Source organism: Echinococcus granulosus (genome assembly GCF_000524195.1).
Source record: "Echinococcus granulosus chromosome Unknown EG_S00101, whole genome shotgun sequence".
NCBI classification, from domain to species: domain Eukaryota; kingdom Metazoa; phylum Platyhelminthes; class Cestoda; order Cyclophyllidea; family Taeniidae; genus Echinococcus; species Echinococcus granulosus.
In genome coordinates this window covers 256,380-271,962 of record NW_020170481.1, presented here as the reverse complement: position 1 = coordinate 271,962, position 15,583 = coordinate 256,380, and the positions used below count along the sequence as shown (strand labels likewise).

The 15,583-nt window shown below is 43.0% G+C and overlaps 3 protein-coding genes across 3 annotated transcripts; 2 read left to right on the top strand and 1 right to left on the bottom strand. All coding sequences in view use genetic code 11, as the record gives it.

Moving 5' to 3' along the window:
• Window positions 1-4,102: 4,102 nt before the first annotated feature.
• Window positions 4,103-4,745, bottom strand: EGR_08285 (hypothetical protein; the record flags this gene model as incomplete). Its single annotated transcript, XM_024497534.1, has 4 exons — window positions 4,103-4,177; window positions 4,254-4,288; window positions 4,381-4,560; window positions 4,607-4,745. The coding sequence occupies 4 exons, from the start codon at window positions 4,743-4,745 to the stop codon at window positions 4,103-4,105; spliced, it is 429 nt and encodes a 142-aa protein (XP_024348075.1).
• A 1,114-nt stretch (window positions 4,746-5,859) lies between these two features.
• On the top strand, window positions 5,860-8,986 carry EGR_08284 (26S proteasome non-ATPase regulatory subunit 3; the record flags this gene model as incomplete). The annotated part of the gene is made up of 9 exons (XM_024497533.1): window positions 5,860-5,878; window positions 6,706-7,016; window positions 7,061-7,192; window positions 7,263-7,439; window positions 7,509-7,663; window positions 7,725-7,741; window positions 7,820-8,262; window positions 8,345-8,551; window positions 8,909-8,986. 9 exons carry the CDS (start codon window positions 5,860-5,862, stop codon window positions 8,984-8,986), a joined length of 1,539 nt encoding a protein of 512 aa, XP_024348074.1.
• A 920-nt stretch (window positions 8,987-9,906) lies between these two features.
• On the top strand, window positions 9,907-14,593 carry EGR_08283 (Zinc finger protein 280C; the record flags this gene model as incomplete). Its single annotated transcript, XM_024497532.1, has 11 exons — window positions 9,907-9,924; window positions 10,610-10,713; window positions 10,743-10,936; window positions 10,973-11,302; window positions 11,351-11,604; window positions 11,662-12,360; window positions 12,592-12,944; window positions 13,270-13,741; window positions 14,013-14,334; window positions 14,406-14,482; window positions 14,552-14,593. 11 exons carry the CDS (start codon window positions 9,907-9,909, stop codon window positions 14,591-14,593), a joined length of 2,865 nt encoding a protein of 954 aa, XP_024348073.1.
• Window positions 14,594-15,583: the final 990 nt, after the last annotated feature.

The window sequence follows — 15,583 nt, the reverse complement described above, 5'->3', positions numbered from 1 at the left end:
ACTGTGCCGACAACACCAATAGGGACGGACAGCAGGACGACTTCAGCACTAAATTCTACAACCGCTGCATCTACGATAACAACGACGGATTCAAAGACAACCTCTAAATTGTCCCTTCTCTCGCAAACCATCTTCATTCCTGTGTTCAACACTCTTATGCTGTTCATGAACCAGTATTACCTTTTTAATTCCTAACTTCCTTTTTCCACTTTTCGTCGATAAACTTTACATATTCATTTAGAGCTTTTTATTGTCGAATTTAATTAGTTGTTGAATTTTTTTGGAAATATAGGCTGTCTCCAATCCCTTCTCTTATTTCTTACGACTGTCTGGAATTGCTTTTGGGATGGTTGGTCTGCTTAGTGTCGGTAACTGAAGCACAAACCATGAGTTATGAAAGCTTACCTCTCAATTCCCACTTTGGTAAACATATTATTTAGAAAAAACTGGATTGCATTATGAGGTCAGACACCGACTGGGGCAGAGCACACATGCCTCTGGGAGGATGGCGAGTCAAATTACCCAAAAACAAACTTGATTTTGCAGAACTTCAATGCCATCGCGAATTCGTCGTTGGTAAGATCGCCTTCGCTAGAGTGCTGTAAGCAATATGGCCAACATCTCTACTTTCATTCTCGTACAATTTATAAAAGCAGGTGGATAGCGTAGCTGCTGAATAAAGCAAGATTCCACCTCGACCTGAGCCATTTGAACAGAGAGGATTTAAGCCGCTCCCCCCGCCCCTCCTTTCCAATGCACCATTGGAAGGCGCAAGTGGTCTAGAATGTAACATGTCGACTCTTGGCGACATGTTCTTCTTATGCACAGGTTGATTAACTCCAGCCTCCATCCCATTCGCATTATTATTCTGTACGTATGAGAACATCGTGCGTAACCTCCTTCAATCATTTAACATTCTTGCATCACTTCAATGCCTTCTCAGGACTGTGGGCATGCCAGAAAAAGTGTCGAGAATCTGCAAAAAATATTGGTGACACATCCTTGAACTGTTTGCACTCAAATGCGTCCCGAATTTTGCTCATACTATGAATGAACGAATGAGACATTCCTTATGGATGGGGTACTACTTAGTAAATGTAAGTAGTGTCTCAGCTGCAGTATTCGCCTTGTTTTTAGGGATATCCTAATTTAACCCCACTCTCTTTTAACGCTCGAAATTGCAGAAGCCTTACGTGTTGCAATGGATTTCTGGAGGAACACAATTGTTGGCGGATTTGTTTAACATAAGTCCCAATGGCTCAATTTTGCTGAAAAGCCGTGTAGAATAGTTGCATTTCAAGTATAATGAGTATGAGATTGAAGTTCATTGACAATAGTGCCCTGGTGGTGCCTAAAGGTAAATTAAATGTAAATAAGTGACATTCCTAATTAAAACGTGAAATATTCGGTGCATTTACCATGTTGGTCACTCTTCAATGCAATGAAAAGCCTCCCCGAGGAAGTTAGTCACATGCTATAAATGCCTAATTTTCTCGCAGTTACTTTTAAAACTTGTTTCTTTATTTCTGATTTGTTGCAAACTTTATGCCCTTAGGACAACATTTGTGGGATCTTGCAACATGGTTTGGTAAATCACAAGCAGACACTCCAATGCCACACAAACTTTTGCTCTACTAGCAGCATCACCAATTATTTACACGTAGCTGTTACATTACAAGAGTCATTAAGTATTGGGATATCTTCTGTCTTCGTTACACGCTTAGAAACAAGTGAGACACTTTATAAGTAATGTCATTTAATTTGTGGAAATTGAAAAGCTTCCAAACATGGCCGTTAAGCTGTTTCAGCTGTGCATTATGGGTGCCGTTTTGCAGAGTTGTATCAAATTGCGCTTCTAAAGAAGTATACTTATTTTTAAAAGTCAAAACTTCTTAAAAATGAAGTTGTTATTGGAGGCAAGGTAAAATGTCGTAAAATTATCGCTACTGGGTATTTGCAAGTAGGCATTGTGTTTTGATAACGACTCCACTGAAGATACTTTGAGATGGATGCATGGTTCAAGAGAGGATTGGTGAATGAATTAATGGGATGAGATCTTTTGTATGCCCAAATTATGATCGCTTCTTCCTTTACCACTTTTGTCGAACAACCACGCAGTTTATTTTCATTTTGATGCTTTCACTGTGCCCTGTGTGAAGTCGTTTTTGCCATGTTCCCTAAACGAAAACCGTATAGGCGTCTGCAATGCCAGATTTAGTCCTCTCTCTGTCAAAACAAATCTAAATCTTGGACTAAAAGGTCTAATGCTAGAACCAGTAAATCAGAGGGAGAAACATTCTTTTTCTTACAGAAAAATCAAGATCTTACACCGCTCCATAAAACGCAGAAGATGGAGGACCATTCACTGCGCTAGTGATATGGTCAAGGCGGACGTATGGCTGTTATGAACCACTATTGGCTCCGTGTTTAGCTCATTTCCTTTGCTGATGTTCAGTGGTCTGTAATGCCAGACTTGGTCACTCATCGCTGCTACCCCTAAGGCAGCTGCTATAGCTGTCGCATTCATCCTTGTGGTTTTAGTACTTTCCCCCACTCTTGTTACTTTTCGGTATTTTGTGGGTGTTTCTGACGCAGTGACGCTTGCTGTGCAGAGAATTCATTTATGGTGCCTGCTAGCTACTACGTGGCAGTGGTGTACCTACGGTGTGTTGCTGTTCATGTTCTTGTAGACTTGTTAAGCGGCGATTTGTTAATGATGTGGATCAGTTGTGAGTGTATCATTGCTCCATGATCTTTCTTTCTTATGTGATGGTATCCAACCACCCGCACCGATGTCTTCTATTCTCATTCAGTGATATAGCATCATACAGTATAGTAATTACTGACGTGCACTTTTCTGCGTTTTGTACTTTAAGCGCTCTTAATTTGGGTATGCATGAAATGGTTGTGTGCCTCCATGTCATACTTTCTTCGCACATTCACACATAAACTTCAGTTAGGGATAACTGAGTGTCTAAAACGGTGCCATTTAAGGCTACTTTAGCATTTTACCTTCCAAACACTGGAACAGGATTGCACAAAATTGAGCAAATTTTAGGGTTTACGAGTCATAAGAATTCATAACAACCTCGCAGAAGATAAATCACCGACATACAGAAAGATCGAGCGACTAACGACACTACCTGGAGGCAACGTCTCCACGGTTTTGGTGCCTTGTCAACGCCTGACAGAATAGATGCTCCCATTTAATCATCATAGATAGTTTTCTGTCTCTTCTATGAAGCCAATAAAACCACGAAGTAAGTAAATTGATAAATGGCAAAATGATTTAGGAAGAGTTTAGTTTCACCTTATGCCACTCATAATCACAAATAGCCGGCAGTAACATTAAGCATACTAAAAATTCATAAACAAAGTGTTATAGGAGAATTTGAACAAAAGAGTATTTTGGTAACTGAGAAACTAGTGAAAAAAATTGGCAATTTATTTGGGATTTCAATCTGTCTCAATACTACTTTTAGGCATAAGTAGTAAAGAATAATATGCCTACATAGAAAATGTGTGAAATAAAAAATTCATACAAAGCAAAAATGGTTTTTTATTAAATCACTCTGATTAAGAGAACTCCAAAGACATTTTATGATAACCCATGCGGACAAAACTATCAAATTATCAAGGTGTAAGCAGCCTCACATCTTCCCAACGCTCAGCTACGGGCTTCGGATATGCGGTGAGTGTACAGCGTTCCATGGACGAACATTTTATGCAAAAGCTTCAGCAAATTTACAACTATACTTTACTGATATGCAATTAATAAAAAAAGAAAGACTCCAGATGGTAGCGTTTATGCCTAGGCTGTTTTATCATATATAGTCTCATTTACATCGAAACCGATCACTCGTGAGATAATTTTTTTAATTTTACCCTTAAATCATGGATTTTTAAGCACTCAAAGGCTGGCCGTAACCTAAAGTGCCTAAATCGTCATACTTATGGACATGATAATTCTGAGTGATGTATTTGCCTCCCAGGAAATTAGTGATAGGATGTACATTCCACCCTCTACACAAAGTACAAAGTAGGCGCTCCAGAAAAATGTAGAAGGAGTAATATGAATTGCACAGTAAGGAACATTGATGGTCTAAGGCTTCTCAGCACCACCACGACAGCATCCCAGGAAGAGGTTTGACATGTGTCTGCGGAGTTTTTTGAGCCGCTGAAAAGAACAAAGCATGGCTAAGCTACCGGTCTCTAGTTTGCAATTTGAGTGTGACAACGATTTTAAAACTCACTGGACGACAAGTTGGCTTCGGACTGTCATTTTTGACTGCAGCACGTGAAAATAAATGGAGGATTTTGTGAGGTAATATGATGCCGAAATTAACTTTTTAGTAGCCACATGGAGAATGATTTGCTCACCCAACTTTTCTTCCCTTGCCGCCGTGCCAAATGGAGGGTTAGATGAACCAACAGGGCTGCCATGACTATCGCCTTCCATTGAAGTTCCCACCGAAACCGGTTGTGCTGGTCTAGCCTGACGAATCGCTCGTCGGCAGGTGTGCGCTACTGCGGGCACTCTAGTCCTTCTAAGTGGGTACTCTAAAAGTAAAGCAATTACATAGAATGTAGGATGTCAACCTCTTACCCTTATGGAAGTAAGGTAGGATATCACCTAAAATTTGAAAGATATAAAGAACTTTTAACAGATTTGACGAGGTGTGACTGAGCACGAGGAGCATTAGGACATGGTAAACGCATTTGTGGAGAAACTTTTCGGAAAGCATTTAAAAGCTAATTGTAGTAAAGATGTGGCTTGCAAAACAGGGAAGTAAAGAGCGTGCAAGTGCACGTAGCAAGTGAGGAGGAAATCAAGGTGTCCTTGACTTATTGACTGACGATTTGAAATAAGCAAGTCGGTCGATAAATCAGGAAGTCAGTCATCTGGGTCATTGGTTGGTAACATCAAATTGCAAAGAATTTTCCCTTTATATACCTATAAAGGAATGATATTCATCGTGCTATCCTCAGCTGTCCTGCCTGCTCTTAGTTGGGAAGTTGGCAGTAAGTGAATGACCCAAGTGACACTTGAGTGGACAAACTCTCCAGCAGCGAATGCGTCTCCTCTGTCACAAAAGTGGCAATGAGTTACTCAAATAAAAGATGGAACTTGCATTTATGGGGAGGTGATTAAGATTCTTTCTTAAACAATGACTTGTTAAATGGTCTCTGCTGATGGGTTTAAATATGGGCAACAAAAGGTCTCCAAGGGGTGAAACAGGAGTGATCTTTGGAGTTACTCACTGGCAAAAAAGATGAAAGTGAATTTATAGTATGGTTTGATAGGCAATTCGACCGCAATCGAGTCATATTATGCACTTGACAAGTGATTTCTTAGGGGGAGAAACTTGAGGCTCCCCTGTGCACGTAGAGTTGACCCTTTACCGAGGAACGTGTGCGTGAACACAGCTGCTATATGGATGAGACTGTTGAGTGCTAAGAGTCAGGATCCGAGTTTGAGTTACTACTTTGGCCTGTACTGGATTAGAGGGTGAGGTAGTGGCAAAAGCGTTTCCGGGGAAGGTTTTTTAGAAGGCATTTTAAGAGTTGATTAGGTAAAGATAGAGCATACAAAATATGAGAACAGTTGGTCCTTCCTTAAGATCCTATAGCAAGTGAAGGAGGAAAAAATGCATCTCTGTCATATTGATTGACGATCAGAAAAGGGCAGCTCGATTGGTAAATTGAATAGTCTTTCGTCCAAATCATTGAAAAGTGACATCAGTAAGTATGGGTTTCCCTTTAGCTGTCAACTCACCCCACAGTATTGATTGCGCTGACCTATGATTGAGAATAATCGAGTTAGCGCTCTACCCCATTCTCACCGCAGCGAAGGCAGTCATGGGCGAGTCGTCACGCGGTTTTGTGGTTTAGGAATGGTTGTTGATGCATCATTATATCCTGAACCCACAATGACAGTAAAAGTTTTGACAATTATGTAGCTCATCAATTCAGCAAGCGCTGAGAAAGGCTTAGCTCTTATGGTGTGTGAACCAAATCTCACCACTTACGCTGCAGCTAATATAGGATTCAATTATTACAGAGACGTAATTATTTTCCCCCTGAAAACAGCTCCTTTGTCTAAACATTTAACTACTAATTATTTACACTGAAAGTGCATTTCATTTAGCTAATCTTCATAAAATCAAATTTACGTCCTTGTTTAAGCCAACTTCAGAAATGTGGCTCACTTAAATATTCCGTATGATGCAGCAAGTTGGCTTTTGACGCCGTCTGCGTCTGAATATCGTTTACTGACTACCTAGACTTCCTGGTCATAATTAAGTGAATTTATGTGTTTTTGGTCGATGGATTAGGTTAAATGCCTGTCTTTATAGTTTCAGTAGGAAGATTTTCATGGTAACAGTGTTTGTTGGGGAAACTCTTCTATTTGATGAACACTGGACTAACCTGACACTATTATGTTTTTTTTGCGGCTAGCATTATTTGTTGGAAATGTTGCCGTTTATCCTTTGATACTGAATTTTCCTGTTATTGATAATATGCAGATCAAACATTACAGCAGTCTGCTTTTTTATTGGATCAACAGCGGATAATGTAATAATTGCCATAATTGAACTCAGATATTAGGTGTCCATTGTTCACCTTCTTCAACCTCATATGTTACGTCCAGAGTTTGTGTTAATTTACTTCATTGCTTATTCATTCGCTTCACTGTTATAAAAGATATGCGTGCCGATCTGAAGTCAACCCAACAGCCTGTTTCCGAGGAGCTTTCAGCTGATAAGGTAAAGGTCTCAGTTGAAGGCGACGCTGCGAAAGATGTTGATTTGCTCACCCTCGAAGACATCCGCGACCAGATTCGCTACGTCGAAAAGGCAGTTGCAACTAAGGAGCTTCATTTCATGACTCGAGTCCTTCGTGGCATCGTTCCTATTCGCCGAAAACTCAATAGCAACGTACTGCGTGGTCTGATTTACACCTACTTTACTCCCCAGTCCCAGCAATGGAATTACTTCATGGAGTTTCTCCCAGAGGTAAAATTGGCCCATGCCTTGATAATCTCCTCCATTGTTTAAAGGCAATGGACGCTCCTCCCAAACTGAACGTCAAGCCGAAGTCACAAAAACCCGGTGCTCTTTTACCAGAAGTTGAAGTGTACCTCCATCTGTTGCTGCTTATTCACCTTTTGGACAGTGGGAACACTAAAGAAGTATGTTCAAAATACCCTGTTTTAGTTTTTTACCAATCTCTCTACTAAAAGCTAGTGATTTTGTCCCTAGGCTACCAGATGTTCTACTCTTTTGATGGAGAGAACACAAGAAACGGGTCGCCGCACCATGGGAGCTCTCGCCAGTCGCTGCTTCTACTACCATAGCAGAGCTTTTGAGCTGGATGACAGACTCGAGGAGATTCGTCCTTTCTTGCACTCGCGCCTTCGTTCAGCAACGCTGAAAAATGTAAATTAACTCCGTCGGATGGACTTCCGATTTTAACAAAATTACCGGGAGAATTTCTTTTGCCTTTAGAACCACGATTGCCAAGCCGTTCTTATTAATCTCCTGTTGAGGAACTACCTTCACTATAATCTTCATGATCAGGCCTCAAAATTGGTTAATCGTGTAGAGTTTCCTGAATCGGCTCCCAATAATGAATGGGCTCGCTTCCTCTACTACTTAGGCACGTGATTGTCTAATTTGTTTGAAGTTTTTACCATAATGTTATAAATTTTATGAATAAACTAGCTCAAGGCTGATTTGTGGTTGGAAGAAATGTTACAAGCCATCTATGACGAGTTTAGTCTATGTCTGAATGGCCATGGTCTAATTACAAATTTTAGGCTTCATAAAAGCCATCCAATTGGATTACAACGCAGCCCACGATCACCTAGTCTCGGCTCACCGAAAGGCGCCACAGCAGACGGCAAGTGGATTCAAGCAGGCTCTGCACAAATTGAATACGGTGGTGGAGTTACTACTGGGTGAGCTACCCGATCGCAGCATTTTTCGGCAAGAAGACCTCAAGGATGCTCTCCATCCCTATTTCCAGCTAACTCAGGCCATCCATGCTGGTGATTTGGGGCGTTTCAACCATGTCCTTAAAACTTACGTGCAGCAGTTTAACCATGATAAGACCTACACTCTTATTCTACGTCTGCGTCACAATGTTATCAAGACGGGGGTCCGTAGGATCTCGCTGAGCTACTCAAAGATTTTCCTCACAGATGTGGCTGCGAAGCTGCAGTTGGACAGTTCAGAGGATGCCGAGTACATTGTTGCAAAGGTCAGTATGATTAGCCCTCTAGCTCACTGTTGTTTCAGCCGAGGGGTTTTTTAGTGCCCATTTTTTGGGTTTCACCACCTAGGCTATTCGCGATGGTGTTATCGAGGCAGTAATAAATAGAGAACGTGGTTATATGATAACAACGGAGGCGAGCGATCTCTACTCCACACGGGAGCCGATGGATCAGTTCAATCAACGAATCCGCTTCTGTCTGGGAATAAGAAATCAAGCTATCAAAGCTATGCGCTATCCACCCAAACAGTACAGCAAAGATCTAGAATCAGCAGAGGTGAGAAACCGCCGATTATTGTGACAGACATAAGGCTGTTTTCTTCGAATAGCCGTCTTTAAAGTTATTGTTTTTTATTCGTCAAATTTACCAGCATTGGGTAGTAGCGCTTGAATTGCAATGTTCCTTTCAGTTCCGTCGGCGGAAAAGGAAGAGAGTGAAGATAAAACGTTTTTGTAGATAACGTCCTATTTCTTGCCCTCCTTCGCTATTTTTGTCGTCCCCTCTTTGCTGTGCTTCTCAAAAATAAAGCGTTAAGTTCGTCCCGCTGCGCATTGGAAGTTGTTTGGAAAACTGACAATTGGATTGCCTAAATCGGTTCTGGAGAAATTGATTCTCCTTTTCTTAACATTGCAGGAGCGTCGTGAACGTGAGCAGCAGGAAATGGAAAGCGCAAAGGAGCTCTCTGAGGATGATTTTGATGGATTTCCCTAAGCCCCCTGCTCCCTGTCTTCTTACTAGTTGCCATTAAAGGTGTTTTAAAGAGGTCTCTTTTGCCATGAGCATATCTTTATAAAGTAGTAATTAGCTCCACCTTTTTTTCTTCCTCTGTTAAAAATGCAGATTTATGTGTCAACTAGAAATGTTTTTTGGGATCCCTGCGGCCTACAGGCCTTTTCTGTCTAGAATTGGAAATTTGTGATAATTGAGTTTTTAATTGTGGGGAGTCGATATCGGTTACTAATTGGGCGTAGATTGCGTTCTCCGAATGCTGAGTGCCGTCAGGTATGTCGCTTATGAATAAAGAAGTGAGGATTCGGCGAGATATGTTCGTCATAGAAGCACTTACACCATCTTATTTTCCAACAGGAAAGAAAGGCAACATATTTAAGAGTTCCTGTCAATTAATGAAATAAATGAAAGCAAATAAAGTAGGTGCCCATATCGAAAAGAAGGCATCATCGACCAAGTGATACAAGAAAAGGAATTAGGTAGAGATTTAAAATGCTCATGCTTACAGATAAGTTCATTGAGGTCTTTGAGTGAATTTGTCTCGAGGACAGGAACTAAGATGAAGAGATCTATCATTTCCGAGGGGGTCATCGCTAGCCCTTCGAGATGCGGCCTTTTTGGATATGCACGTACTATTTGGCCCTCGGCGGGATTTAAAGAAGTCTATTGAGAACTGTATGACATCGGCTGGCCTTTCCACCATAACTTCATAGGAAAGCTCCTCTAGAAGTTCTTGAAATCCCTCGGGCAATTTCGGTCGGTCACAAATAGACATTTTCTACCGCGGTAACCACAACCAGTTTTTGTCGAGCCCGCGCTACGACCCGTTAAAACAAGCAAGCAGTAAGGCCTGGTATAGAAAAATGATATCGACATACTGAGTGGCAAAAGTGGTGCAGGTAATGCAGATTCCGGAGAAAGTTAGCTGTTGCTTTAACCGTGCATCATGTTTAATCTTCTAAAAGTTAGAAATCAGCCATCTAAACGCCATCTAAAGAACCCATTGGTTAGTGCTTAATATTGCTTTACAGCTTCTTTACAAGCATGCCTTTTATAGTGCTAGATGTGATAAAAAAAGTTGTTTATCAATACATCAAAATAGTGCATTTCCTAATTCCTAACCATAAAACTAAATTTCTTAACAAAAATTAGGCTGTGAAATTTATATTGACGTCAGTTTGCCTCTCGGAGGCATCATGTACAATAGCAATCATGTTTCAGTTTCCTCAAATTTATCCCTATTAAAAATGACGTGTTTTAATTTTTTTTGCCTTTTAGGGAAAAACATCTTTTAATCAAACTTGCAGTCAAAAAGTTAAACAAATACTTTTGAAGCTGGAGAAGTATATCAATTCAATTTAGGTTTGTAATATATTTGTTACCAAAAATTCTTTAACTGTTGTCTCGAATTTTACAAATAAAAACCGTTGCGCGCAGATTCATACTACTGCATTTTTTATTATCTTAGTTGTGATTTTCTAATAAGCTACTTTTAATGCGTTAGTGCAGTGCTCCCTGTTTTAGAATTGACAATGGTATTATTTGATAGTATTATCCATTTGGTTGTGCTTCTCTGCAATTGTCACCTCTTTCTTATTGTTTCAGTTAAGAAATGACAATCGACCCAAGGTGCACCGCACGCTTGCAATGCTGTGTGAGTCTGAGTCCCTGTCGGACTCACAACTGAAAGCATACCAAACACGCTTACAGTTTGTTCATCTTTTTATTCATTCGGTAGGGAATACCGAACTTATCTAGAGGCCGTAAGTCGATTGGCAAACTGTGGGAATGTATGCATAACTGAGGAGGCTGTTATGATTGGGGACAATGGTTTACTTACTGGTGAATCGCTGAATGCCTTACAACATGCCGGTGCTATTTCTGTTTATAATACTTTGCAACAAAATAACTGGGAATTTCCTGTACCAGAAGGTTAGTTCTACTAGAACTAATTTTGTCCTTGCTTAGAAGGTGAAGTCGCTGTTGTGAAGGCTCATACAACTGTTCCTGATGACTTTTTGGATTCAGAAAAACCCATTCGATCCGACTGGCCATCTGTCTTTGTATCCGAATGTTTTGTTGAGGGAGAAAAGGCCAAACTACATGGTTCAGCTCGCCCTCTTCGCTCCTTCCTCCCACCTAGCATTGTTTTCAGGAGCGCAGCAGATATTGACGATGATCTTCCAGAGCCGGAGCTCCCAGCTTCGAGTGCGCTGGGACCTGAATCCGGCCTTGAAATTGTTTCTACCAGCGATGGTCTTGCTATCAGGAAAACAAACGACCGTGATTCATCTGTTGGTAATGTTGCCTCCTTTCTAACCTACACTATCTATTCTTTAAATTTAGAATGTATTCCTATCGATGAGTACTATTACGGTCGTCAGGAAGGCTCTTCTACCTATGTTGAAGAGAAGGCAGAATTTCGCTTTAAATGCGCTGTCTGTCAGCGCATGTTTTATTCCAACGTTAAACTTATGTATCACATCATGGGCCATGTTGACGAACCCATTCAAGGCCTTCTGGGTTTTCCGCTCTACCAGTGTCGGATTTGTAATCGAGCTCTTGCAAATGCGTTTTGTCTTCGGGCTCATTTAGAGAAAGTGGGTTACTAAAACCCTGCCTTGAGCATTCTAAAATGTTTTGTTTTTTGTTGACAGGATCACGGTGGTGCAACAGTAGTCGAAACGACAAAAGTCGACGGACCAGAGGGGTCTAGGCCCCAACTGACAGCTACGGGTTTTTCCTGTCGTATCTGTGGCAAGGAAGCAGCTAGCGACTTGGCTCTGGCTCACCACCTTCAATCCACTCATCGTCAACGCGAAATGCCTTATGTCTGTCGCATCTGCCTCTTTCGTTCCTCTCTCTACGAGGACCTTTTGGACCACTTCAAGAAGGCTCATAGTGGTTCCAACCACCTTCTCTGCACGTACTGCCTTCGTATTTTCACTCCGTCTGATGCTCGAGTTCCTGGCATTCCCCTAATGTCTCCTACCGGCGGTGGTGGTAGTGGTGGTGTGAGCACAGCGGGTCTAGGTGCGGGTGTTGGGCAGACTCAGGTGTATCTGCAGCATCTGAGAATGCACCAGGTTCAGCACCAACTACGTCGCTGCCTTGCTTGTCGCCTCAACTTTACAAACAAGTCGGACTACCAGGTACATCGGAGGCTTGATCACAAAGCATGCAGTAGCAGTGCTGCAGCCGCGGAGCAACAGTTGAAGGAGCAACAGATGCAGCAGGAGCAAGAAATGGCGCAAGAACAGCAAGCTCAGATTCAGTTGGAGGAACAACGGGAGCAGGAGCTGGTTAAGCACGTGGATGGCCAAGTACAGGAGGCGCATGATGTGGAGGAATTTATGGTGGGTGTGCGCGGCCTTTTGTTGAAGAAAATACTAGCTATATTTATGTAATTAATACAATCCCATCCCCCTCGTTCCAGTCGGATGAAATGTTAACAGGAGGAAGTAGGTGTAATACAGTGGTAATCGTTCGGGTAGAATAAGCTTAGGTGACATTCATCAATTCTACTTGTACATCTGGAAACTATGAGTTAGCTTTCTTCCGTCCAATTCTTTCCTCCCTCCTTTCAGACTGACGCCATTGAACCAGCTGTTCAGCAGCAAGAACAACAACAGCAAGAGACGGGGGAGAGTGAGGCAGCAAAGTCGTCGCTCGGGGAAAGTGCTGCGGCAGAACAACAGCAGTTGACGATCTCCGATACTGCAGGTACTTCTGCTGACGCAGAAGCGGCCGCATTGGCAGCGTCAGCAGCAGCAGCAGCAGCAGCAGCAGCAGCAGCAGCGGAAGAGGAGAATCGAGTGATTCTCCTCAACGCTCCAGAACCGAGTCGCACGAAAGATCTCTCCACCACTCAATTGCCTCCCGAGGCTGCTCAACTCACCTGTCTAGAATGTGGTGATCCTCTCTCCTCAGATGACCACAAGTAGAATTTTTTTACAAATTTTATCATCTATTCATCCTTCCCTCCTGATTTCATCCCTTTTCTCATATTCACTGATCTGTCCTTTTACACGCTAACCTCGGATCCATTTATATTACTCATTCATCAATTCTTTTATCTGTTTATCCATCCACTGGTCGGCTCTGTCCATTCCATTATCTGCTCACCTTGTTATCTCTGCGCCCCCTACATATACCTCCATTACAACATCCACCTAAGTTCCCATCCCTCTGTTTAATCATTAAACCATTCCTTTTTCCATCTTGGACCTTTCCATTCATTAACGTTTTGTTTACCTACCTATCAGGCAGTATCTCCCTTGCTCGGCCTGCGTGTTTGCCACCTGCTGCGCTGCCGGTTTTACTCGCCACGTCCACCGAGCACACATGTACCCCCCAGGAACTGACGTAGGTGCTGCCGCACACACCGGAAGTCCTATGATCCGTCCCATAGTCACTTTTGACTGGCTGACACGATATATGCCGCCTGTAGAGGAGGAAGCACCGGGAACAGAGGCATCCACCGAAGAAGCAACAACAACAGTTGATCCGATGGAAGTAGACTATCCATCAGTGGCGGAGGCGGGGGCAGAAGTGGTGGCGGACATCCAGTTTGCCTGTCCACGATGCGCCCTGTCTGGTGTGGATGGAAATACACTGGCACGTCACTTGGTGGAGGAGTGTGGGGTGGAGGGTGCTACTCTCCAACCAGATCCCGAAATCGTCTCCGCGCGAATGGAAGCGGAGGAACAGATGCGCTTGCAGCAGGAGCAGCAGCAGGTGAGGGGAAGTGTTGGAAACTGGGGTCCCCTTATCTTTTATTTAGCATTGTTTGCTGAACTTAATTTATCTGTCTTTGAACAATTCATCAAAAGGATTTCTACGAGTTGGGTCTGCAGACTTCAGTTTATAATGAAGGAAGAGAGATAGTTGGCGGAGCTCCAGAGGAGCAAAATTATGGTATTTAAATGAAACTTGAAGGCCACTCTTATTGAGAGAGAGGTAGATGGATGCATACTCATTGGACTTGACATTATTTATCACCAAACAGGTCGCTTACGAGGCAGGAGGCGTTCACGATAGTGACACTGGAGTGTACGCACTTCAAGCCGCAGCCGAAGGAGATCCAACCTCCGCGAGTCTCCACGAAGCTACTACGGATACTGCTGGGGCTCCAGTAGCCATTGAGCAGCAAGCGGTTACCTTGGGCACAGCAGGTAACCTTCCTGCCACGATTGATATTACCGACGCTGGTGGTGAGGTGGTTCAGCGTCTTGTGCTGCCGGAGGACCTTCAGCTTGAGCCTGGGCAGACTCTGGTCCTCATCCAAGGTGAAGACGGGCAGCCACAGTTGGCAGTTATCAATCAGGCCGGTAGGTGTCAGAGCAATTGTCAGGGATGTTCGTATACCTTTCTTCCCCTTCTCAATTTTCTTCTTCCCCAGAGTGGGATGCTAGCAGCCAGCAACAAATGGTGATGCAGACGGAGGACGACACCTCAAACCTCCTTCTCTATGGAAACGTGAGTTCGCCTTGATTACTCCCTTTGGGGTGCCCTTTCTGATTTCACTGTTTTTATCCCTTACATTAGACGGAAGCCGATATGGCAGAGGAGAAGGAGAATCAATTGTAGCCCACTTTACTGTCATTTCTATTGCTGCATGCAAGCAATTTTACTATCCCTTCCATCTACACGCTGAATGTCAATAATAGAACTTTTATGTGTAGCCATTTCAATTAAACCACTTTTGCTGACTGTTGTGGGACTGTTTAAAGCTTCTCATTTTAGCTCTCCTCCGTTTGTTTTTGTTTTGTTTTGCTGCTTTGCTTATTTAAATTTAAATGAGACATTTAAGGGGACTGGGGGATGGAGTTAGGGGGCTAAAGTCGAGTAGTGACTTTTTGGTGGCGTTGGGTTAACACTTTAACTTACCTCAGCATTCGGAGTAATGGTGAGTAGTTTTGCAAGTGCTATAAAGAATGGTCGGCTTCATCTCGGTAGGGGAGCCTCTCTTCCTAGCTGAAAGGTGGGGAGGTAGGGAACTGGTAGAAGAAAAGGCGTTTTGTGCGACTGTAAACACCTTTAACAGCTTCACTAAGTCTGCTTTTCTCCTCCTAAGTTATGTACGACGCGGGAGTTTATGGCCGAAAATTTTGACATCAGCGTACCTCCCCGTGCCTCCCCCTCCCCTGATTTGAATCCCCGGACTTGCTAGGAGTGAGTAATCATGGCGAGGGTTAACGGCCAACAGAGACCCGTCCGCAGAAGAGGTCACCTGAAGAAGACATTCATCGGATCCACCAATACCATTATTGGCCTTCACAGTTAGCTGACAAGATAGTAGTGATCAAGGTGAAGCGAATCAAAAGGGGGTGAAAGGAATGCCGATAGAAGACGAGGAGGAGGAGGAGGAGGAAAAAGAGTCGACACAACACCTACGACAAATCAGAAGAGGGTGGTGAGAGACGCTGTAGCAGTCGCTGTTTCCACACCTCTTCGGGAATCTGTTTCGCCCAGGCTGGCAGATTGGCATCGGGTAGTTGGAAATTGCGTAGACAAGCCTTGATCTCAGCCGCCTTTTCTGGAGCATAAGACAGGATTAACGAGTGACAGGTAGTGACT